Raw genomic sequence first — 23,081 nt, 5'->3', positions numbered from 1 at the left:
GTAGTGGTTCGAAATTATCATCGATGCATCGAAAATCGTGAAGGGACAAAGATTCTCACTCTCTCTCTCTCTCTCAAGGCAATAGAATATTATTACTTGTTTAATAAAAATCGCTTTCCCATATTTTATTTTTCCAGCTTAGCTTTTTCTGTCTTTAAGACTAGAAGCTTTTTCAATTTTATTGCCTATTTTCCACAACAGTCTATCTTTTGTAATTATTATAATTATTTATCCGTAAACATTGTTATCATTTCATTATGTTGCCCGTAAGAGCACCCATATTGGGCGCCGGACATCGTAATTTTAATAAAAAAGATTACCTTGCAAACCTATCCATGCCCAGCTATAGAGAATGTCGACGGCTTACTTCTCCTATTTATGTTGCTCTAATGCAAGAATTACTCGAAGATGGCTGCTTCACTACAGCCAAACATTTTAATGCTCTAGTAATAAAGGAACAGCAACTTTTTCATGGCGCTCTGATTTCACGTCGCGCCTTCACTAAACCTGAATTTCTTCTTGGTTTATATGATAATTGCAAGATGGCCGAAAAGTCGGGTAAACAAAAAAATGGTCAACTTTTATGCTCACGTTTGCTCTTGCAATGCATACTCATATGCGAGAGGTTCCGTAAAGAATTTTATTGGGTATTGTGTGAAATTTCCAGAATTATGGCGGGAATATGCGAACATTTGATGGCGTACCCAAATGGATCCGAGGAGACTCTGTGTCAAATATTCCAAAGATGCGCACAAATAGCTGCCAAAGGTTAGTAAAGAAGTCTTTTTTACTTAAGTTTCATTAGCAGTGGGTAATAATTCCTTTTTCCTTAGATACATCGGAAGCTATGAAATATTTGAAGCTGGCTTTTAAATTAGCTGAGGGCGCGAGTTGGACAACTCTCGTGGGTACACGCGGTAAAGATCAGGTCCTGAAATTGACATCTGCCGTAATTGCAGAGTCTTTGATTGAAATTACTCTGAAACTTGCGCGTAACCTGGTACACGAGCAGCCCGATCAAGCAGCAGAATTAGCAGAAGCAGCTTTGGTTATCTTATCTAATGGAAATTGGAATGAAAATAGATTACTTTTCATAAATGTCTATCTTGAATTCGCCTCCTTTCTTATCAAGGGCGGCAAATATAGACAGGCTACTTCCACGATTAACCATATAAGTAAAAGCATGCGATCTTGCAGCCCGAATGACAAAAACTATGTAGAAGTCTTGAGCAGATATACTTGTTTGAAAGGACAATGTTATAGTCGGTAAATTTGTGTTATTCTATTAAATAACTCTCATATTTGGCCAATTATATATGATCTTTGCTAGAACTGATCAAAAGTATTTAGCGTTAATGTCGCACTACGAGTCGCTTAGACTAAGTACAGAAAATGATATGAAAAACTTACAAATTGAAGCTTTATTAGACGCTGCCGATGTCTATATTGCTCTTGGAGTATCGCAGTCCCGCATGGCTGAGAAGTGCCTGCAACAAGTAAAATTTCTATCGAAACAAGTAGGAGATGCCTCTAGTTTGAAGAAAGCTATTTATCTATTTGCGAAGGTGAAAATTCTCCAAGTATATCCACTTTTATTGGATGTTATAAGAAACTCTCGCAATTTATCTTGCGATTTGATTCGCTTGCGCGGCTGGAAGGATTCTTGTGCACCTTTTTGGATAAATTTAAATTTCTCTTACGAAAAAGAACAACTGGATGATCCACTTGATTGCTTAAGGAAATCAAAAACATAAAACTTCCACTAATCGCTAGGAATGCAAGACTTTCAGCTTAAAATTGGAACGATTTGTTTTCCAATCTTTAATTTATTTTTTATATATATAATATATATATTATATTTGTGTTTCTCTCTTCATTATTGAAAAAATATATTTCTATATTGTTACTGCAAATTGTTGATAAATATATGATAATAATATTGATTTGATGGCGATATGGAACGGGACATAGATAATATTTGAAAACATAAAAAGAAATGAAGAAAAATGGGCCGGAGGGTTTGTGCACAGGAAACATGCTGATTAATTCTGGACCCAGCTTTATTTATCTCTGACATCCGAGAAAATGTCGAGATATTTTTTCTGACAGAGTATAAATTGGTGACAGTCTTTGCTTCAGTGCTTTATTTTCGACGCAAATAGCAACAAAGTACTTCAGTCAATTGCCATTGGCGCCACAATCCGAACTCAAAGCTTTGACAAACAGAATTAAAATCCAAATCTTGGGCCGGTTTTCCGGAAACCATTTTAAAGCCAATCTTAAGAAAATATCGTTTTTTCAACTTTTTTTGGCAAGTCCTCGAAATCTACCAAACAATGCATCTTCAGTAAAAAAAAATCAACATCAAGAGCTGCACCAGAAATAGTGAGCGCGAGGCTAGTCAAAATGTGCCGATAAATGATTTGCCGGAATGCAAATGAGGAAATTACCACTACCTGATCGAAGGATGACACCTCCAAGGTTTTTACTGCAAGCTTTAAAACAGAAATCGTAAGCAAATTTTCGATTGTGAACTTGCTGAATAGAAGAAGAAGAAGAAGAAAATGAAGTCGAAAGGTGATGAACGTCATTTTCTCAAAGATAATAAGAACACTTCTTTATTTGCCTTAGCTGGTCACGCATCATTTCATTCATTGCCACAGCATTTGCTGAATATAATCACTTATGCAAGGAACACCAAAATATTCGTTTGTCGTAATAAAAATGATTTAAAGAATAGAGAATGAGAAATTATCAATGCCGATATCGAAGACTTCTGTAAACAATATCGTAGCCTTACAAGTGCCATCGTATAAAACGGGCCAAGGCACAAATGGTATTGTCAAGGAAATCCCAAATCTACTTCATTCCAACTAATTTATTTTCTCAAATAATAAATTCCCTAGAGAGGGAAAACCCAAGTGCAAAATCGAGGCGCGTCATGCAACTGCCAACCGAGGAAAACGATTAGCGGAAGAGCAGGCTGAGGGATTAAAAATGAAACCATGAACTTAGGAAATACTAATATGCTTGTAAAAATGTAGGACAGGGTCAGTCGGACAAGAAGATTAAAACTGCGGAACGGAGAGTATTGCCAAAGTAAAATGTAAATAGTCTTACCCTTAAAAAAATTGATTGTAAATAAAAAAAAAAAGAGTCTTGTAGTGAAGCAAGGGCATTTCTCTTTTAAAAAAGGATATACATGATCTAGTGACACGAACCTTATCGAGAAAAGGAAAATTCATAAAAATTTAATATATTTAAATATCTTATAGGGCATCAAGAGAGACATGCAGCTGGCGACTAAACATCTACGCTTTAATCTTCACAATTCAACTCTATGATAAAGCGTTTGTTGACCGACTTATCAGATTCATTTGAATCGGCTTTCATCTACCGCACCGATTACTAAATGTAACTACTAACGATAACTACTCTTGCATGCTACACTTGATTGTTTTATGAGCATTATGAACTCGTAATCGGACTTCATTGGAATTTTAAATAGCTGCCGCAAGCGTACGTCCCGGTTTTCACAACAATTACTTGAGAGAACGCTCTCTTTAATTTCTATAACGGCACATAACACATTTCAGCTCTACATCTCTATTCTTTCGGCCACATATGAGAGCAACTAACGCAGGGCAGATTGTGAAAATGATTAAGAAATTGATGATACCATCGCCTTTCCAGGAATATGATAGGAATATGAAATGAAAGTGTTCTGCTTTATATAAAAAATTAATTTTTTTATACTCAATTTTAAAATAATGTAACTCTGAACAATGGATAGAAATCGTTTTACTTTTTGCTCCATGCCCCTGTTCCTTTAATAGTTTGTCATTATACTGAAAAGCAAAGCTTACTAACACATTTGTTTTCAACATTAAAGTATATTTTATTTGCTTAGTCCATGCTTACGTTACATCCCAAAAAATGTCTAACGAAATTATAATTGAGGCGGTGTTGAAATCAAAGTACGATTGTTACTTTCCGCAACCTTTTTGAAAGCTTGTTGGGCGAATGGCTTGCTGGAGATATTCGTTACTGATGGAGTAGATCGGTCGTGAAGGTACATCTTCTTATCAAGCAGATGATAGTCATTACATATCCCATTGTTTTGTTACAAAAGCAACGCAAAAAGGCGCATTTTCTATATAATAATGACTTCAGATTATGCTATGGTGCTAAGCCTTTTACGGAAGCCTGGCCCTGTGTTATTAGAAATTACGCTCCTACCCGAAATTTTTATATCCCTCCCAAGAGGAAGAATTGCGAGAAGTTTTCGATATGATAGATCGCGAGGTAAGTGGCTGTGATTCGTTGTAAGCTATTGTTTTAGCTAACGGCGCTGGTTTGTCTATGCTGGAGAGACAGATGGTTTTTGCGTTTTGCCAAAAGCTTAGTGTCAGCGTATACTGGATTTCCCAAGCAAGATGAAATAAGTGATGCGGTGATCGAATTGTCAAGTAATTTTCCAATTGCGCCGATTGTAACAAGGTGTTGGTGGAAACGTCTTCAAATCAACAACACCAACTCATCGTTCAATCGCATCTTTTTTTTAAACTCAATACTGGCTTTGACTGCAACGTCAGTCAACGCTACTATTATTAACATATATATATAATATTATTCAGGTGGCGGAAATCGTAAGGTGTATGCTGTAAGATTTCACATAATTTTTGTATGAAGACTAAGCGAAACTGGTGATTGGGATGTTGGGGCCCAATTAGGGTGTTGCATTTACAGAACGTGAGATGACATCTAATAAGATTTCCTTGTTAACAAAAATTTCGCCTTCAAAAAGGCTGTCACCATTGTTTTCGGAAGGATTCATTTGCTCACCTCGTTGAACCATAATTTGGCTCTGCGGTAAATGGGTATCATTGGAGATGGTGCGCAGTTGATATTCCAAATCGTTGCCACACTTTTCTAAAGTTTTTAAATTTCTAGCACTTTTGTTAATATCAAATCGACTGCTTATTACTTCGGAAATTTTGTCCCAACGTTTACGGGCAATGGTACGCTTGTCATCATCTTCACTTTGTATTTCTGATGAAAGACCAGAATAAAAGAGCTCCCCACGTTTTGTTGTCATTTCGCTACCACGAAAGTATTCGCCGGGCTTACATCCAAAGTTAAATTGTTGCGACATGTTACCATCTGTCAAGTTCGGATTAGAAGCGGTCCGCACATCATCCATTGCGGCAGCGTCTTTTTTCCGGCGTCTTGACGTTTTGGGAATAGTATTAGGCGAAACATTGTTTACATAGTTAATGCAATGTTTCATTTTCTCATTTTTGTTTCTGTTTATTACATCCAGCGTTCCTGCGGGACCGGTACGCGCGGAAGGCTTGCGGAAGAAACGACGAGTCTCTTTAAGGGTCTGACGTAAGCCAACCTTAACCTCTCCGCTCAAATTATTTGTAAGCATACGTTGCATATTCCAATTCGATACTTCATTGCCGTATTTAAGACGCCGATTAACGCGTGTCATACTTGTCTGTTCGTCTTTATCCGTTTTCGCCTTTCTCGGTGACGTGGCTATTCTTGTTCGGATGGCACGGCTCAAACCACCCTCATTACGTTTCTGAATCATTGTTTTAGATTGATCGGCTGAGCTCCTATGTTGATAGCTTCTTCTACGATTTTTCTCAGTTTTCGATGAATCGTCATGATAAAATGGCATCTGATTTTTGAGCGGTTCCTCTTTAATCGTATTGCGTCTTTTCAAATTGGTTTCCTTAATCTCTTCAATCTCCTTAAACAAACGTTTTAATCGAACGTGACACATTTTAGTATCAATTGTGCGTCCGTTGAACTCTTTAATACGATCATGCTCCTCCTTTAGCTTCTGCAGCTGCCCGTTCTTCTTGCCCGTCAAAGACGTACGCCAGAAAAATGGGGTAGACTTCAGATGATACGACATAATTGGCTCTCAAACTTTCTCTTCTCACTTGCCCAGAGCGTTAGATAAATCGCGATTTTGTTTAAACAAAAAATTGTTTTTTTTTTCTAGGTTTTTATTTAAATTTTTCCTATTGACACGTTAAATAATTTTGCGCTTATATCGTAAAAAATGTATGAAAGATCGAAATAAATAAAAAAAAAGCTAGGCCTTTTAACAAAATGTTCAACTAAAATTTTCACATTAGAACTTTTTTTATGTATATTTTGCTGTTCACAATTTAAAAAATTCCGTGAAATAAAAATTTAAACTTTCCAAATTTTCTGTGTAACAAAATTTGATAAAATAATTTTTTTTTTTTTTTTTTTTTTGAATTCCAAGTGTTAATATTGAAGTTTACTTTTCAAATCAAATATTCAGCCGAATGTCTTACGATCCTGGAAACCACTTCACTTAGCGATAACTCAACTTCAAAAGAAATTCCTTATAATGTCCGAGAGTAGACATGTTTTATACGCTTTACAATCGTTTCTCTCAGTTAAAACCCACTCTTATGTATTAAAAATCAGACCTTTACTATATAGTCTCAAATCTGCGGCATTTTGTCTTCATTTTCTCTGGGTGCCTGGTCATATGGGTATTCAGGGCAATACCACTGCAGATAATATTGCCTCTTCCAGACCATTATATTCTAATGATCGTGCTTTGATTTCCTTTTATTGCAAGGCAAACGACAAGCGATACCCAATTTTTACTTGGCGAAATAATTCACTGTATGGTCGTCACTGATACTCTTTATTCTCGCAAATGAATATAGCAAGTCAGCTTATCAACAGCGGTCTTGGACGACACATTATTTGCTTTATTAACAGGCGGTTGTTTGACCACACGGGATTGAACGATCATCTGTTGACCAACAGAACATAATGAGTAGACGTTTATATATATGTGGCGATTTGCAATCTTCTGATCATATTCCATTTGTCTGTCCGAAGGCTGCCACTTCTGTTCGCCATTCCAAACTTTGCAATTTGCCTACGTGTGATCTTCATGATCACAGCGGTTTTGACATTTTGCGTTCACACAATTTAGTGGCCTAGACCGCCATTCTTTGTTTTCATAAAGCTTGCCGACAATACATACAAATATTCACAGCCAAGTTACGAACCTACTCTTTCTCATACTCTTTTTACTCTCGCAAATTTGAGCCCTTTCATAAGACACTCGTAAACACATTTACTCCGTCGCTTCTCACACTACAAAATTCACTTTACGATGTTCTATTAAGCAACCTTTGAGGAAAAAAACAAAAATTCATGAACATCTCGCTTTCAAAAGTCGAGATATATAAGAAAAATCTTAATTTGTAACTTGAAAAGGATAATATTGATCATGGTCAAGTGACGAACGTTATAGCGCGCATAACTTCCATGCATACAAGTGCATATGTTCATAATCAAATCATCTATCCATTTTTATTAGGGCCCAAAAAAAGACCTTCAACTTGGCAAATCATACGTTTGTTGATTTGCTGATTTGCTGACTCGCAGAAGGAAAAAAAAGTTGACTCAGTTTATATCTTGGCATCCACATAGCGTGGTAGCATTGTGCTTAAGTTCATAAAGTTTCCGTTCTCATGATGGCCGATCATATTAGCCTTACTTTACTTTTCAGCCAATTTCATGAATTAAGGGAATTAATTTTGTCGCGAGAATATGTTTAATAAGCTTTCTGATTTGAATATTTTGCGGGTACGTGTTGCCAGATTAGCGTCAAGACGTGTTGAATCTTCGTTTCCCGCTAATTTTTCCAAATCAGTTTTTTTGTCTCCGGTTTCGCTAGAGAGTGGAAAGGAAGAGAAAGAACTGTTTGCACTGGATAGATTTGAAAAAAACAACGCATTTGCGATATAAATACATTCTCCAGTGACCACATATCAGTCCCATATTCTCTGTTTATCGAATATAACCGGACAAAAGAAATGGAAACAGGGGTTGCAAAATTTTTATATTTTTTACCAAAATATGCCCTTATCAAGCCCGAATGATCGAAAGAAAAGTGATAAGTACAAAAACATTTTAAATTCAATTCAGGCGCTTTTTTATAAATACTTCAGTAATGAAAATTTTTAAGATTGCTCTAATATTTAAAATTTTCGTCCATACAAGTGCCACAAATTTTCTAAAGAAACTAAACGATTTGTTCCATGTAAGAATTTACAAAGATGTTATAAAGTAAAACCTTGCAACTTTTCACATAATTTGTTATTGAAACAATACGGAATGGAACATTTGTATAATTTTATTATTAATTGAAAACTTCTCTGCCCCACGTCATTTGATGTTTTGGGTGGTGTTTGGTGCAATTTTCCGTTCTATTTTTTGTCAGAAAAAGTCAAGTGAATCATATATTTTCTTTATAAATAAGTAAATATTTAAGAAACAATGGCTGCTACCCTTAAATTATATTTAACTGCCGTACGTCACTCGCTAACAGCGGCAATGTGCTTGCAAGACTTCCCTTCCCAAGTAGTAGAGCGTCACAACAAACCAGAAGTAGAGGTCTGCTCCAGCAAAGAACTGATTTTAACCCCAATAGTGATATCTCGTAATGAACGTGAGCGGGTCCTCATTGAACCGTCAATCAATTCGGTACGTGTTAGTATCGCCGTTAAGCAAGCGGATGAAATTGAGAAAATATTATGCCATAAATTCACCCGGTTTATGATGCGTCGAGCAGAATCTTTTATCATTCTAAGGCGAAAACCCATTGATAGTTATGATATAAGCTTTTTGATAACAAATTTCCATACAGAACAGATGTATAAACACAAATTGGTGGATTTTGTTATTAGTTTCATGGAAGAGATCGATAAAGAAATTAGCGAAATGAAATTGGCAGTGAATGCTCGCGCACGTACTTGTGCAGAAGAATTCTTAAAAAGATTTTAAAAAATTCCATTGAATGTATTTCCAAAATAATTATAAGCAAAGAAATAATTTTTGTATTACTTTAGTATTTAATAAATGCCGCATGTTATATTAACAAATCTAAAGGTGTAGTGTAAAGAAGAGAATTTACGATTACTTTGATGGTGGCACATTTCCCACCCAAAGCAATACAACGGAATTTTCGTAATCTACAAATTTTTCTGTTTCCTTAACTTGCTTCTTATGCTTAGTCTCTTTATCATCCTGGGTTACGTCTACAAAGTGGTACTGACCCGAGCTAGTGGCCAATATGGGGAGCGACGGATGAAAGTTGGCACCATTACAGCAATCGGCGTGTATAGGTAACTATAAAGTAAATTGCTGTAGTTAAAATTCAACGGAGACAAAATCAACACACCTGTGCCGTTTTTGCGGAATCTTCCAAATTCCATATCTTTAGTGAGCCAGTTGTGTCACCACTTACTAGCCATTCACGTTTCAAGTCGAAATATATGCGTTGGTTTGTATTAACATTACGTTCAAAAATGCTCACAGGTTGCGTATAGTTACGCATATCCCATTGCAGTATATTATTATCTTTGCGAGCACCGCTAAATAAATACCAATTGCTATCGTTTATTGGAAAATAACGCAACCATGTAATACCGCCTGTATGACCACCCAAAGTAAATAGAGGACCTAGCTTTGGTGCTCGCAAATCATAGTGATATATATGAGCATTCCAAGACCCAGTGGATACACAGTGATTATTTTCAGCCGTTACAGCGAAACAAGACACTGTTTGCTTTACTGTGATGTTACTGCATTTACGTCCAGGACTGCAATGGATATTGCATATTAATTTTATAAAAGAGAATATCGAGTATTTTAACGCCTACATGTTAGTATCAAAAATTTTAATGGATTTTTTATAACCGCCCATAACTTTCTGGCCATCATTACTGAAAAGAAGAGAAATGGCGGGCTCGACTTCGTCAACTTCGTCATATCCTCGATATGTACACCGCAATTCGCCGGTGAACGCATCCCACATATGAATCGGCTCGTGTTGACGACTCGCTAGCCAGCTGTTTTGTATAAATAAAAGGCAATTATTTAAACAACTTAATAGTTTCCCAATTTACCAGCAAGTGGCAGGATCGGAGCTATCCATAAATGGATACCATACACAGTCGTATACCGTTCCACCTTCTTTAATATGAATTGCCGAAGGTAAAGAACTTAAAGATCTCTTCGAATCTAGTTGCTTAGTATTATATAAATCTTGTGGCAATTCTAAAATGTGCATGCCTTCAAAAAAAGAAAGAACAATTACAATAATGTTTTACAATATGTTTAATCCAATCATTACCATCTAAATTCACTGGGAGCAAAAGACAAGTACCATCAGGTGACCAGAGGCAACCTTTAGTATAATGTTGTTCTTGAGCTGTGGAAGCCCACAATCGTCTTCCTAACTCTAACAAAGGCTGTTGGAATAAGGCAGATTTTTCTTGAAACAGGAGATCATTGTCTTGCATATCAATGTCTTCGCAGACATTGGCCGTAATTTCAGAAGCATTGCAAAATTCTTTCGCTTGCATACTGCTATTTTCATTTACCGTGATAGAAGTGGCTTCCTCGTCGGACACTTCATCCTCATTTTGCATTCCGACATCTCTAATCTTAACTGGAGGAATTTCAGCAGTCTTGTGTTCTATACCCTTTTCCTTTTTTTCTATATTACTAGAAATACTAATCGACTTGTGAGTACTTTCATCTATTGGATGTGTACTAACATTACAACATACATTTTGAGCAAAGCGGAAATCATTCTCAATGTTTTCTCCATTTTGTACTTTGCACTTATCTATACGTTTTTTATTGTTTTGTTTAAGGGTAATGCTCGAGTTTTCACCGTTCATTTGCGTTAATGACTTTGAATAGGAAAGCGTTTCCTCATCGCCAATGTCTATTTGCAAAGTGCTTTTCTCTTCATCGTCGTCATCTTCTACAGCTATTATACTTTCTTCTTCGCATGCACTTTCTTGCATTGGTACTGAACTTTGAGCAATGCTCTCCGATGTTTCCCCGTTCAAAGATGTATTTAAACTAAAACCCGAATTGTTCGCTATAGAGCTATAGCTTTCTGTGGTTTTATTTACCGGGTGCTCGATCTCACTCAGATTTAGTTTGCTTAAAGACACATTATTGTTAAGTATTGAATCTTCCGATTCCGTAGCTTCAGGAACGGCTACAATGAAAGAAGAAACATTTCCTTAGCTTTTTATCAGATCTCTTGAACACGTTTATACCGTTTGATTCCACTGAATCGTTTAAGCTCATTTTTAACTAATTTTTTAGTTTTTTGTTTAGTTTTAACCTTCAAGAAACCAGTTAAATTTACTGCCGCAATGCTTCTTCTTTCACGAATAAATGGTTGGTAAATGATAACACGTCCAAAAAGAAGAGTTGCCAAGCTATTGATAAGAAATAAACGCCTATTTGATAAAACCGCTGGTATAGGTAATTCAACTACAAATCCGTTATTCAACATCGGAAGGTATCAAAAAATAATTGGTTGATAATAACCCTAAATGTAATATTAAAGGGAAATTATTAATTTCAAACAGTCTAGATTATTTTTTAATTAAAAAATCTGAAAACAAGAAAAATTATTAATATGTACAAAACACTTAATCGAGGTCTTATATATTGTATCTTATTAAAATTTTCATTAATTTTCCTACTTCTCGTATATCTAGTATTTAGAAAAATTGTAAATTTGCTTCAGCATAGTGGGGTTTTTTTCACCCACTATGTAGAATTCTATGTACAAATTTCTACTTAATGGATAAAAGCAATCATGCCGATCGTGACCAAGAACTTATACATGTTGACCGAAAGTAAAGCCAACCTAAAAAAATCAATTCTGTGTGAATTCCACAATGTTTCTGTCGAATTCTTTATTCGAATTCTATGCAGAGCTTACTTTTATTATATATCAAAAAACTGACACCATCGATAATTGGAAAGAAGGAAAGGTAACAGAATGATATTATTGAATGGAGATATTTTGGCGAGGCAGCCTTAAATAAATAATTTGCTATTTTTGAGAAATTTTTGAAAATGCCAAGACCGGAGCTATTCCGGCGAGATTCCGAGATTTTAGAAGTTATACGGCCAACACATGGCCCGAATTTGAATCTAAAAAGAAATTTACTTAATTGTTATGTTTATAGATAATGAATTGTGTAGGAATCTTGAAAAGTATTGAATTTTATTTGAATGCAGAGTTTGAATGCAAACGTCCAATGTTTGTTAAGTTTCGAACAAAATATCTTTTATTAACAAGCAAGTTGTATTATAAAAAGGAGGTTGGACAATTTTCTTGCGACTATTACTCCGTAATGCGAAGTCATAATGGCATATGGGAAGAAAACCCATTCTTTTCCATTTTGACTAGCAGCCGGTTATAATGTCAAAATGTGGCTGATAGGTTTGTTGTTTTCGAAATCTTCATTGCCAACGTTTTTTATCAGAAGCAGAAGTTCTTTCAAATAATTCCCATCGCTTTACCAATACAAGGGCCGTCTTGGTGAAATTAATCAAACACATTTTGGTCCTGAAAAAAATTCATCACAAGAAAAAGTTCTTCGTGACATTGTGGAGAATTCCTGCGTCCGCTAATCGAACAAAGGAAACTGACTTCCGCACAATTTACAGCTGAGAAAGACAAAAGTATTAATATGATCAAGACATCTATCAATATTAACAAAAACCACGCCTTCAACGTAAAAATAAGAATTTATAATTGTGATAAGTATATTCTCAGTGTATTTAAATTCGTTAATTATTTTTTGACATCTTCTTGATTATCAAAGGAGGTGATAGCTTCATTATACAGTTTCTTGGTTTAATTACAAACTCGCTTTCATACGCCAAAGTTATGCCAAGAGCAGTCTTTCCCGGTTCCCCAATTCCGGTAAATTGAGGGATTTCGTCGTACTCACTATTCCTTGTTGGTTTATTTGGACATTTTCTTGGCTCAATAACGAATTCACCGGTAAACGGCACTTGTTTCAGAGATCTTATAACCCGGCTTAATATATCAGAACCTGTATCGTAGCGACCTGCTTCTTGTGGTCGTATAATATGCTAAAATGAAATATGTAGCGTAACTAACCATAAAATTTAAAAGAAAATCAGTTACCTTGTCTTCGCTAAAAGTTTACGGGAAAGATGAATTCGTCATGCTTGTCTCATATTCTTTATACTTTTGACGTAATTCAAATAATTTTTGAGTTCGAAGTTGTACGACGTTGGAAGGAGAAGACATAACAGTCAAATCTTAAGATTTTCGCAGTATAAATTTATTAAAAAAATTGTGAAAATATTATAAAAGCATTTACCGGCTGCTTGGATGCTGTTTTTTTAAGCGTACAACACAGTCAACTTAAAATCAAAACCTACTAGGATTTTCATAAAACAAAACGCATACTAACCTAAATACAAAGAAATTTAGGTAAGCAGCTGTAGCGCTTTTACATTTTAGCTTTCGAATGTGGAATGATTCATTGGACGACTTAAAAAGAAACAACTAAGAAAATTATATACGGCCGTGATCTTAAAAAAAAAGGAAAACAAGTAAATTTTCGTACACTACAATAATGAGTGGGCGCTTCTGATTTTTTATATTTTTAGAATAAAAGTAAAAATATATATAATTTATGTAGTGTAGTTTATGAGTAAGAAACAATAAACACGCCAAAGAAAGGCTTCGCAGGCGTGTTTGTTTAAAAAGTTTGGATAATTTTGAAATACTTTTGCAAATTCCTAAGCGATATTTTCATTTGTGCAAATTGCGAGGTTTACCACAAATACTACATGGTTATGCAGACGGACGGATGGTCAGACAAACGGATGGACATGCTTAAGTGCGTTTCGAACTTTTGAACCTTGCTTCTGTGCATCATATAAGTGTTGAAAAAAAAAAAAACGAAATTACGACATACTAAAAAATTAAGTAGGCTTGGTCGTCGGCTCTCTGTAAATTAGTATAAATTTCGTATTTATTTGTATTTTGTAAAATTTCTCTTTGGTTTCTTGATTCCTTTCATTGGACCTATCAGTACGTATCATTTGCTCGCCGAAGCAGCAGTCAGCATTAAATTCCAAATCGAGTTAAGCACGTCCATTTGTTTGCCTGCGTAATGTCCGTGGTTAACATTGCACTGGTGCTAAAAATGAAGCTATCGACTTTAAATCAAAGGTAATTTCAGTACATAACCGCCAACTTAAACAAACATCCATTTGCAGACATAACCGATAAGCGATGAGCAATGCGGTGAAGAGGAGCAGAGTAAGCTAAATAAAATTTTATTAGTCCTTGTTTCCATTTTTTTTTTATTTATATTATTATTTTGATGTTTGGATGAATCATAAATACAGAGTGGAAAGAAAATGGAGTAACAATAGCTGGTCCTGTAATAAAATATGAAGTGACATTGACAGCCAGAGAAAGAAATCTAGAAAGAAATGTTTATATTTATGTAAGTAAAAATAGTTCCCACAAACACCCACATTACTTACATTATTAATTAATGATTAATTCATTCGCTTTTGTGTGAAGTGACATTAGGAGGTCGGAAGCAATCTTCAAAGTCTTTCTCCCCCGTCCCGCGGCAATGTTTCCCCTTGTGCGGTTCTGCCTGTTCTTCTCTTCAGTGAACGAACATAAAAGTAAGTTACGATGCATTGTGATGGAAATGTGCACCTTGATTAGCATTCCTCAAGTTACCTAGGCATTAAAAAAAAGATTTAATTACTTTTACCAATTTTTTTTTTGTGTCTTTTCTTCACAATTCACTAATCTTACGTTTATATTTTTCCTTTTACAACTGCTTTTCTACAAATGCAACTCTGAAGCAGAGTTTGGTGGCAAGTTTTATTCGTTTATTTTCAATACTAATGCAAATTTGCTCTCGGCGACAGCAAATTGTCTGCTGCCAGATTTGACGTAACTCAGAAAGTGCATTTGGCGACAATCAGCAGCAAATTTGTTTACATGATTAGATATTATTGGTGACTATCGCCTACTTACATGATTGCGCCTTACAACTTCTTCAGAGAAAGCTACTATAGGTTTAGGAAGTCATAACTTATACCTGTAAGGAAAACTTAAATGCTTCCTCTTTGGTCTAGCTCCTTGTACGATCGAAATCTGGGTCCCACTTTTTTATCACTAAAAAAAATACCAATCACCGGGAAGACACCCCAACGGTTGAAAGTCCCCCATCTGAAATATTTTTTGATGACAGAAAGACCGCTGAAAGTAGTTCTCATTATTTGCAGTCTAATGTATAAATGCTCAATTGAAAATGTATTCCGTTATATAAGCAAATTTTTTTACTGTCTTCAAGCAAATTTTAATAATCGAATGCTGTACGCTTGCAGTTTGGAAAATGTAATTGCGGTAGTTATTCGCATGTGTAGGATACATAACCTCCTGATCTTAAGATTACTCATTGCTTTTGCACCTATTCTGACTTTAGCTAGTTTAAAAAACAAATGGAAAATTCAATGTGAGTATGGATCGACTACCTGCACTTTTCTATTTTTGCTTGTAATTTTAAAGCTTATGAGCCTTTGTACTTTCTTATCTTTAAACGTCGTGTTGTTTAACAAAGACACAACCAACAAAGTCCCATTGATTTCATCATTTCGACTAAAAAATCAAGACTATGCATCTCTAATATATATCGGCATTACTAGTTACAACTACTTGTATATTCTGCATTTCTTTAGCACATGGTTATGTAACATACTTAACACTGTGTTTCAACATGCCTTAGACTCGTCTGTAGGCGGAAATTCCTTAGTGAACGGGCGTTTTAATGTTTCGCGGTCTTCCTCGTCTTTTCGTCTTCTGCGTATCCTCCGTAGCCTTCTAATACCAGAGCATGAGAATGCAATTCGTGGATAATCTTGCCACTTACTATGGCGGGAATATAGTATTGAGGCGATATAGAGTATGCACAATACGTTTATTCGCCTTAAAAGTCTTTAATGTCAAGAGCAGATTAGCTGCGACTTGTCCTATTTCGTACTAGTTCGTATGCCAACGCTTGCTCCGCATGGTTTCATTACGTAACAGATCGCTCGCGCAAGACTTAAATCCTTGACGAAGCGATTTTAAAAATTTTTCATAAATATAAACAATTCTGTCTCCCAATGTATTTATATGTATTTGGTCGGTTAATAGATGCAAGCAAAGCGACTTAATTGAGACAGAGTAAGACGTTGCTCCCCCCACAAAAATATCTGCAGAGTATTACATGACATTGCCTGAGTTATTATTGTTTTATTGGGATACGACATACGAAATGCTGTAAGGAAATGATTACATCTCTGGCCTGTTTTGATGGATACAATCTATAAAAAGCGATAAGAAATTCACCCAAATGGGTGGAAAAGGTACGATGAACTTTTAATGCTTCAGCAGAAGATTGCCTTCCATTTGAAATTATGTGAATGCATTATTCCTGCAGAGAGTGGTTTTGATGTGTTTTCTCCTTTTAGGGAAAACGAACAACAAATTGTTACTCAAGTATTCGTGCTACGTTGTATACAATTCAAATAATTTGTTGGTCGTTCTTTGAGCGATATTCGGCGAGATGCGTAAAAATTACGCACAACATACCTAGTGTGCGCAGCACTTGAATAATTAAAGTAAACTCATTATTCAAAATTGTCTCTATTGTTGTTGTTTTATTTCTTTATTCTGTTTAACATTCCAAGTTTCCATTGTTTAATTAAAATCAAAAGGTCCTGTCAGTGCCGCCCCCGCTCCGCCAAGGTATACAAATTGCTCGGCATTGACTGTAGTCCACTCATTTTCGAGGACACTATAACGTTCTACTCTTCCGTCTAATAGATAAATGTTGTCTGCTGCTATCACCGCCGTAAAACGGTCTTTATACGTATACTTTGGCGGCGCCATCTCTTCCCATTTATTCATTTGTATGTCAAAGCGGGCGTAGTCGCTGCCAATCCAAAACAACGAACGATCATTCGATAAAAGTTCAAATCTACCAGGTCGCTTTTTCATCACATTTAAAGTATGCCAGTGACCCTCCCTTGGGTCGAAACGAAAAAACGAATCATAGGTGAAACTATAAATGCTACCCTCCGCGAGTGCGGCGCGGGTGCATTGTTGGCAGTGTCTTCGTATAGCTGGACATGGTACCCACCGATTACTTGGAGGATCATATTTTTCGACATTTGTAGTGTAGGTTCCACCGACAACATAAAATGCTTCATGATAAGCACAAATCCCAAAATTACTTCGACGAACAGTCATAGGTGCAATACTATTCCACTTTTTATTAAATGGATAGTAACACTCTGCGGTAGTCAATTCTGCACCATTTGAATCGCATCCACCTACAGAATATATAACGCCATTCAAGGATATTGCAGAGTTATCATATCTAGATTGCGCCATATTTGAGAGAGTAACGAGTTGGTTTTTGGAAACATCGTAAACTTCGAAGTTTTCACATGCAGATTTCGTTGGAGGAAACTTATAACGTGCTCTCTTGGGAAAAGGGGTTTCGCCGTAATGATTAAGGGCAGTAAACTTGAAACCACCGGCGAGAAATAAAAAAACCTTTTCTTTCACAATTTTTGTTTCTGTTGAAGGTCTTTCCGTTGAACAGCTTTCTGTTGAACATCTTTCAATTAAAGCCTCAATTAAGGATTTAACGCACTGTTGATCCTCTATAAACATAGGTTCGGCTACAACTTGATTTCTTAAAAACCCAGTGCTGACACAAATTAAGCGAATATGACTCATTAACTCTCTCAAATGAACTTTTCGTTCTTCTAGATCGTGTTTTATCCAGTTTATTGAGGCTTTGTAAGCACTCTCTACAAATCGCAATGAATTTTTTCTTTGTTCGTCTTTTATCAAATTCTGGAACTGAAAATAATATTTTAAAAATTCACATTTAGAGTTGACATGAAGTTAAAGAAAGAAGATGCAATCGATTACACTAACTTAAGCTCATAACATGACTAGAGTGCTAATGGACGAGCTTAATAATAATTTCTCCAAAAATCGAAACATCTCTCTTAGGTTTATTTCTTATTTCATTTGGAAAAAAGTAGATATGCGTGTCCTAGTACCTGTTTCCTAATTTGATACATAAATAGTACGATTTACTACTTATTCCCACGTACGTATAACATGCTTTCCGTTAAGATAAGGAATAAATGATATAGTCAAACTGGAAGCCACCGATAATGAATTGATTCCCCTAATAACGACCCAAGAAGCTTAAGTTGTTAGGGAGGAGAGTGAAATAGGGCCTTTTCAGGAAAAACGAATTGCTAAGCTACTTTTGCAAGCATACTACTACTCTATTCTGTACCTTCATTTTTGTTTAGTATGTAATACACTTAATAATATCAAATTATATTATATTCTAGCTTAAAAGAAACGAAAGATGTTTACCAGAGATATTGCAAAGAGAGGCATGCCCTCGTCGATTTAGAACTTAATGCTGAGCATGAGTATGCGCACTACATAGAGCCTCTGAAGCTCTTTTTAAGTATTGCAGGCCTTCGGAGGTCGGCGTATAAACGTTAGGATAAGGGATTTATAAAAACTTATTTGGAGTAGAAATAGATAATATCGGGTAATAAATGGAATAACAGTCACTAGCTTGACTTCATAACTTGTTAGATAGTAAAAAACAACATTTGGGGTCACCATTCTAATGCCTTACATGTATGCATTCCTATCCTGTCAAAAAACAGAACACAATGGCGCCCGCTTCGTACGGGTACGGGAAATTACATAACGGAGTAAGTGCAATAATACGATGATGACATTATCACGGAAACTTTTGTGTTTATTGTAAGCGAATTGATGGAGAGCCGATCATTGCTTCGGTGGAATGTTAAGTGGGCATATAAAAATAGGCATATGGACCGAGACATTCATGTTAAGATCCTTGGAATCGAACCTAAGTAAGCGTGTTGTACTCCTCGATCATCCTTCTAAGTATATTCTTAACACCATGCAGGTTTTCGACATTTAACTGTTTCACAGTTCTGTCAATATTGAGAGGTTTCAATAATTATTTTTCTAAAACTGATTTTTAGATATCTATTTTTTATCATGTCAGCTGACATCAAATTTATACTTTTCAAATAAAATTTTGGGTGCTTCAAGTTTCATATGATATGATTTCATTCGATCTAGAAGAACGAAAAGTCCATTTGAGAGAGTTAATGAGTCATATTCGCTTACCTTGTGTCAGTAATAAGTTTTTGATAAATCACGTCATAGCTGAATCTATGCTTATCGAGGATCAACAATGCGTTAAATCCTTAATTGAGGCTTTAAGTGAAAGATGTTCAACAGAAACAAAAATTGTGAAAGAAAAGGTTTTTTTATTTCTCGCCGGTGGTTTCAAGTTTACTGCCCTTAATCATTACGGCGAAACCCCTTTTCCCAAGAGAGCACATTATAAGTTTTCTCCAACGAAATCTGCATGTGAAAACTTCGAAGTTTACGATGTTTCCAAAAACCAACTCGTTACTCTCTCAAATATGGCGCAATCTAGATATGATAACTCTGCAATATCCTTGAATGGCGTTATATATTCTGTAGGTGGATGCGATTCAAATGGTGCAGAATTGACTACCGCAGAGTTTCAATTGCTTAAATACCTCTTCGAATGGCAGCAGCAACAAATCTTCCTGATCAGTTAAGTTATGGAAGTTGTCTAAAATATATTTGTGGCTGAAATCGAGCAACTGTTTACAACAATGCATATCTGAAAAAGAATAAATACTTATACGCTGAGCATATTTGCCCCAATGGTATATTTACCAGCAAATTTTCGTATTCGAAAACAATTTTTTCGATTTACGCTGAGTTTGAGGAATTCAGCACATTGCTCTTTCACCCATAGGATCTGAAATAAATCCGCTATAGAAAGCAGGTTTTCAACGTTCTCTTTGGTGAGCGTGATAACCCCACTGTAGATGTACTCAACGAGAGTGTGTATAGTAATTATGTCTACGTCCTTTAATTTAATAACTCCTTTTCGTTTTTCTTCCATATCAACTATAAAAATTTGAAAGAATTATACGTTTAATGTTTTTTTTTTGTTGACAATTTCTTGGAAGGACTTACTGTCAAACATGGATGCGAAATAGTCCGAAGCAAGAGCGAGTGCGACCTTGTGAACATAGATGATTTCACCTTGTACGTCCAAAGAAAAATCGCAGAGCTATGGGAGAGAGTACCAACGTGTTAGTTCGATCAAGGCGTTGTTACATAGTTTCCTGCTTACCTTTTGCCCGACACGCATTTTACTTAAACCGTCTAGAAAAGTATTCCCATAACCAGAGTTGGTGCATTTCTTTTCGGCGATTGAAGCAACTTTATTTATCCTTTTAGAAGCCATGGTATTGGATAAATCTGCAAGGCGATTATTAAAATGTAAATGCGTTACAATTGAATTAGTGCGTAATCCCAATCCAAATTTGTTAAACGGTATAAATTCACATCAGAACGAAACAATTTGATTATGGCTATCGACTGGATTTATTAATTATACCCATCTCCGAAGAATTAAAAGTTGTTTTTGCTCATTACTCACACGCTATAGCAGATATAGAAATTTTAAGGCATATTATATAAGCAATGTACAAAAATTGAAAAAATCCGCTGCGCCTACTTAATCAAAATTTAATTTTGTTTCCCCAAAATCCTATAACTATATAATAAAGTAATTCTTGGCCAGTTTCAAATTCGAAATGCACTTAAGCAGGTCCGTCTGTATAGAATTCCTGGTAAACATTCTTTTGCAAAAGAATTTGAAAGTGGTTTAAACTTTTTGAAGGACACGCCTAAAACACCCACACATCTATGCGAAATTTTGAAAATTGAAAAAATCAGCCGCGCCCACCCTATACAGTATGAAAGTTTAGTTCGCTTGCCTTCTTTGTCTTTTTAGGTGATGTGTATTTCATCTCATCATTTGCAAATCTTTTCGAATGGATTTTGGATAAATCATCCATTGCGACCTTCCTGCACTTTTATTCAAATGCTGAGGTAGAAAATGTTTTGTTAAATATGTACATCGTGTGTTATTAGAAAGGACAGGAGGTATAGTATGAAATCGCCAGTACCATTATTGCTCTATAAGCATGATAAGTAGCCCTACTTATTTAGCAATGAAAACGTGAAACTCATAAGTCCAATTTTTAAGCACGGGAAGCGTTGCAATTTCTTGCTTTGAATCATTCGCGAAATGGGTTTAAAAAGTTTTCCACGCTTAGCTATTTCCGAATAAAGCGATAAATATTGAAAAAAGTAGTCTTCAAAAAAGTAAATTTATCAACTGAAATTAGATTATATGCTACTTCTATAATGAATGCCCTCTAAACGTTTGACGCCAACTATACTGTCAAACTAAGATCGCGTTTTCATTTGGCAGGCAAGAGGTCGCGATATCAAGTGCACGTACCATTTATAGAGATCCCTCATTCAACTTATGCGTATGCACGATAAATTATAAGACAAAGAGTTCCAAGTTTAATTGTGTTAGTACTAACTTTACCATTTCAGCTCCAAATCATTTTATAAAAAATGATGTAAAATGAAAAGTTACTTTAATGCCCTTAGTGTGTTTTATACAATGAAGTCAAAATCTCCACGAATAAATAAATTGTATCATTATTTTTAAGTTTTCCACAAAGTGTTCAGTACAAAAAGTTGTAAAACGTTTTAAAGGTGACTGCGATAAATGGCGATAAGTTACAGTAGTCTTATGCGAATTACGCCTTATTATGCTTGACAAATTTGGAATCAAAAATTAAGTTTTGGCGGAGTTGCGAGCAAGCTTTTCAAAACGCGTTAGATTCTCGGATAAATATTAAGCCATATGCTTATGTGTCTTTATTTCGTAGATCGCCACCCGTTCAATATGGAAAATTTTGCATAGTGTTTTTTCTACAAATTTCAGGAGACACATGAACGAACTCTAATTTTTCAGTTATTTAGACTTCATTTTTATTTACAAGTATATAAAAATTGTGTAAAAGTACTATTTTTTTATTTTTTTATACGCACCTATGAGTTTTTGTTGTCCTATTCAGATGAATTAAAATTATAATTTTAAACGAACCCAATTTTCTCTAAAAGAGTCAGATTTCTGTAATGCCCTTAGCACGTAAATGATTTTCGCCCGAACAACTACTGAAAATTTAGAATTTTCTTCTATTGTTACCAACATGTTTAAACTACACTCACTGTAGACAATGTTGCCAGATAAAAACTTCTAAGCAAACATTTGCAGCAATAACCGACCAAGCTTCGACACGATGACGTCTTATTCAGTTTTTCTACTACATAAACCCCAAATGAGAAACATAATGACAAACAATACATACATTAAAAACAGCCACAGAAAATTGATGTAAAACCAAATTAGATTTTTGATTGATTAATGAAAAAAAAAATTAAAAATAAAATTAGTCTTGGAACATAGGCGTGGAACTCTCTAACGCGATTACACAAAGCAAAACGGTCACTTAAACTTTCCTATTTCACAAATATTTATTATATGGAATATAATCCAAAATATCAAATCACATAATATATAAATTCAGTTGCTACAATAAAAACTTGAATTAAATAAATACATTTCGAATTTGCAATGAACCGTTCTTAGTTCTTCCCCTACGTTTTTTTTCGTTTTATTTGTTACAACAACACCAATTCCTACAAAATCTCGTCAAAAGTCAGCAAAGTTGAAGTCCTATACCGAGAATAAGGACAACGTACTTGTTTAAAAAGAAAAAATTTGTTTTGTTCCATTCCATTATCGCATTTACGGAGGACACAAACCCAAATAAAACTCAAATACTCGTTGCAACATTTTAAATGCTTATGTAAAAGCAATTGTTTTGAAACTGTGAGACTGTTACGTCTGCTAAAAACAGCTATTGTAAAATTATTACAATTATGAAGGAATTGCCATTTTAAGCTTGTTTTTAAAATGAAGAAGATTTTCTTTGGGGTTTGGATCTTGCTCCACATCATCGCTTAATTTTAATTGAGTTTATGAATGTTATTTTGATCTTTTTCAGTCGGATCACTCAGTGTATATACCAAGATACTCAAATAAATGTATTTATAAGATCCCTCTGCAAATTTCAGG

At 35.2% G+C, this 23,081-nt stretch overlaps 5 protein-coding genes across 5 annotated transcripts; 2 read left to right on the top strand and 3 right to left on the bottom strand.

The window, feature by feature from the left end:
- The first annotated feature begins 257 nt into the window (after positions 1-257).
- LOC119642902 lies at positions 258-1,754 on the top strand. The gene is made up of 3 exons (XM_038042196.1): positions 258-768; positions 834-1,266; positions 1,331-1,754. Exons 1-3 carry the CDS (start codon positions 258-260, stop codon positions 1,752-1,754), a joined length of 1,368 nt encoding a protein of 455 aa, XP_037898124.1.
- A 2,741-nt stretch (positions 1,755-4,495) lies between these two features.
- Positions 4,496-5,929, bottom strand: LOC119642901. The gene has a single exon (XM_038042195.1). The coding sequence runs from the start codon at positions 5,927-5,929 to the stop codon at positions 4,730-4,732; it is 1,200 nt and encodes a 399-aa protein (XP_037898123.1). The 3' UTR covers positions 4,496-4,729.
- Positions 5,930-8,248: 2,319 nt separating this feature from the next.
- LOC119642899 (actin-related protein 2/3 complex subunit 4) lies at positions 8,249-8,917 on the top strand. The gene has a single exon (XM_038042193.1). The coding sequence runs from the start codon at positions 8,353-8,355 to the stop codon at positions 8,857-8,859; it is 507 nt and encodes a 168-aa protein (XP_037898121.1). The 5' UTR covers positions 8,249-8,352; the 3' UTR covers positions 8,860-8,917.
- A 74-nt stretch (positions 8,918-8,991) lies between these two features.
- LOC119642898 (telomerase Cajal body protein 1 homolog) lies at positions 8,992-11,248 on the bottom strand. The gene is made up of 6 exons (XM_038042192.1): positions 11,154-11,248; positions 10,211-11,092; positions 9,984-10,149; positions 9,738-9,926; positions 9,257-9,677; positions 8,992-9,204 (listed from the first exon to the last, which is right to left on the bottom strand). The coding sequence occupies exons 1-6, from the start codon at positions 11,182-11,184 to the stop codon at positions 8,992-8,994; spliced, it is 1,902 nt and encodes a 633-aa protein (XP_037898120.1). The 5' UTR covers positions 11,185-11,248.
- A 5,352-nt stretch (positions 11,249-16,600) lies between these two features.
- On the bottom strand, positions 16,601-22,122 carry LOC119642900 (kelch-like protein 20). Its single transcript, XM_038042194.1, has 6 exons — positions 21,992-22,122; positions 20,208-20,335; positions 20,048-20,144; positions 19,742-19,978; positions 19,579-19,685; positions 16,601-17,821 (listed from the first exon to the last, which is right to left on the bottom strand). The coding sequence occupies exons 2-6, from the start codon at positions 20,319-20,321 to the stop codon at positions 16,649-16,651; spliced, it is 1,728 nt and encodes a 575-aa protein (XP_037898122.1). The 5' UTR covers positions 20,322-20,335; positions 21,992-22,122; the 3' UTR covers positions 16,601-16,648.
- Between the last annotated feature and the right edge of the window lie 959 nt (positions 22,123-23,081).

The sequence above is a fragment of the Glossina fuscipes genome, unplaced genomic scaffold (genome assembly GCF_014805625.2).
Source record: "Glossina fuscipes isolate IAEA_lab_2018 unplaced genomic scaffold, Yale_Gfus_2 280, whole genome shotgun sequence".
Taxonomy (NCBI): domain Eukaryota; kingdom Metazoa; phylum Arthropoda; class Insecta; order Diptera; family Glossinidae; genus Glossina; species Glossina fuscipes.
This window is presented reverse-complemented; position numbering and strand designations above follow the sequence as displayed.

Bases quoted from the DNA above. Each gene is read 5' to 3' on its own strand.
- LOC119642902 (XM_038042196.1), top strand. From the start codon at position 258: ATGTTGCCCGTAAGAGCACCCATATTGGGCGCCGGACATCGTAATTTT. The intron at 769-833 runs GTTAGTAAAGAA...CTTTTTCCTTAG, and splicing joins CGCACAAATAGCTGCCAAAG to ATACATCGGAAGCTATGAAA. The intron at 1,267-1,330 runs GTAAATTTGTGT...GATCTTTGCTAG, and splicing joins AAAGGACAATGTTATAGTCG to AACTGATCAAAAGTATTTAG.
- LOC119642900 (XM_038042194.1), bottom strand. From the start codon at position 20,321: ATGGCTTCTAAAAGGATAAATAAAGTTGCTTCAATCGCCGAAAAGAAA. The intron at 20,145-20,207 runs GTAAGCAGGAAA...TCTCTCCCATAG, and splicing joins AAATGCGTGTCGGGCAAAAG to CTCTGCGATTTTTCTTTGGA. The intron at 17,822-19,578 runs GTATTTAAGCAA...TATTATTTTCAG, and splicing joins TGCTGCTGCCATTCGAAGAG to TTCCAGAATTTGATAAAAGA.
- LOC119642901 (XM_038042195.1), bottom strand. From the start codon at position 5,929: ATGTCGTATCATCTGAAGTCTACCCCATTTTTCTGGCGTACGTCTTTG.
- LOC119642899 (XM_038042193.1), top strand. From the start codon at position 8,353: ATGGCTGCTACCCTTAAATTATATTTAACTGCCGTACGTCACTCGCTA.
- LOC119642898 (XM_038042192.1), bottom strand. From the start codon at position 11,184: ATGAGCTTAAACGATTCAGTGGAATCAAACG. The intron at 10,150-10,210 runs GTAATGATTGGA...CTTTTTTTGAAG, and splicing joins GCTCCCAGTGAATTTAGATG to GCATGCACATTTTAGAATTG. The intron at 9,678-9,737 runs GTAGGCGTTAAA...TATCCATTGCAG, and splicing joins AAAATTTTTGATACTAACAT to TCCTGGACGTAAATGCAGTA.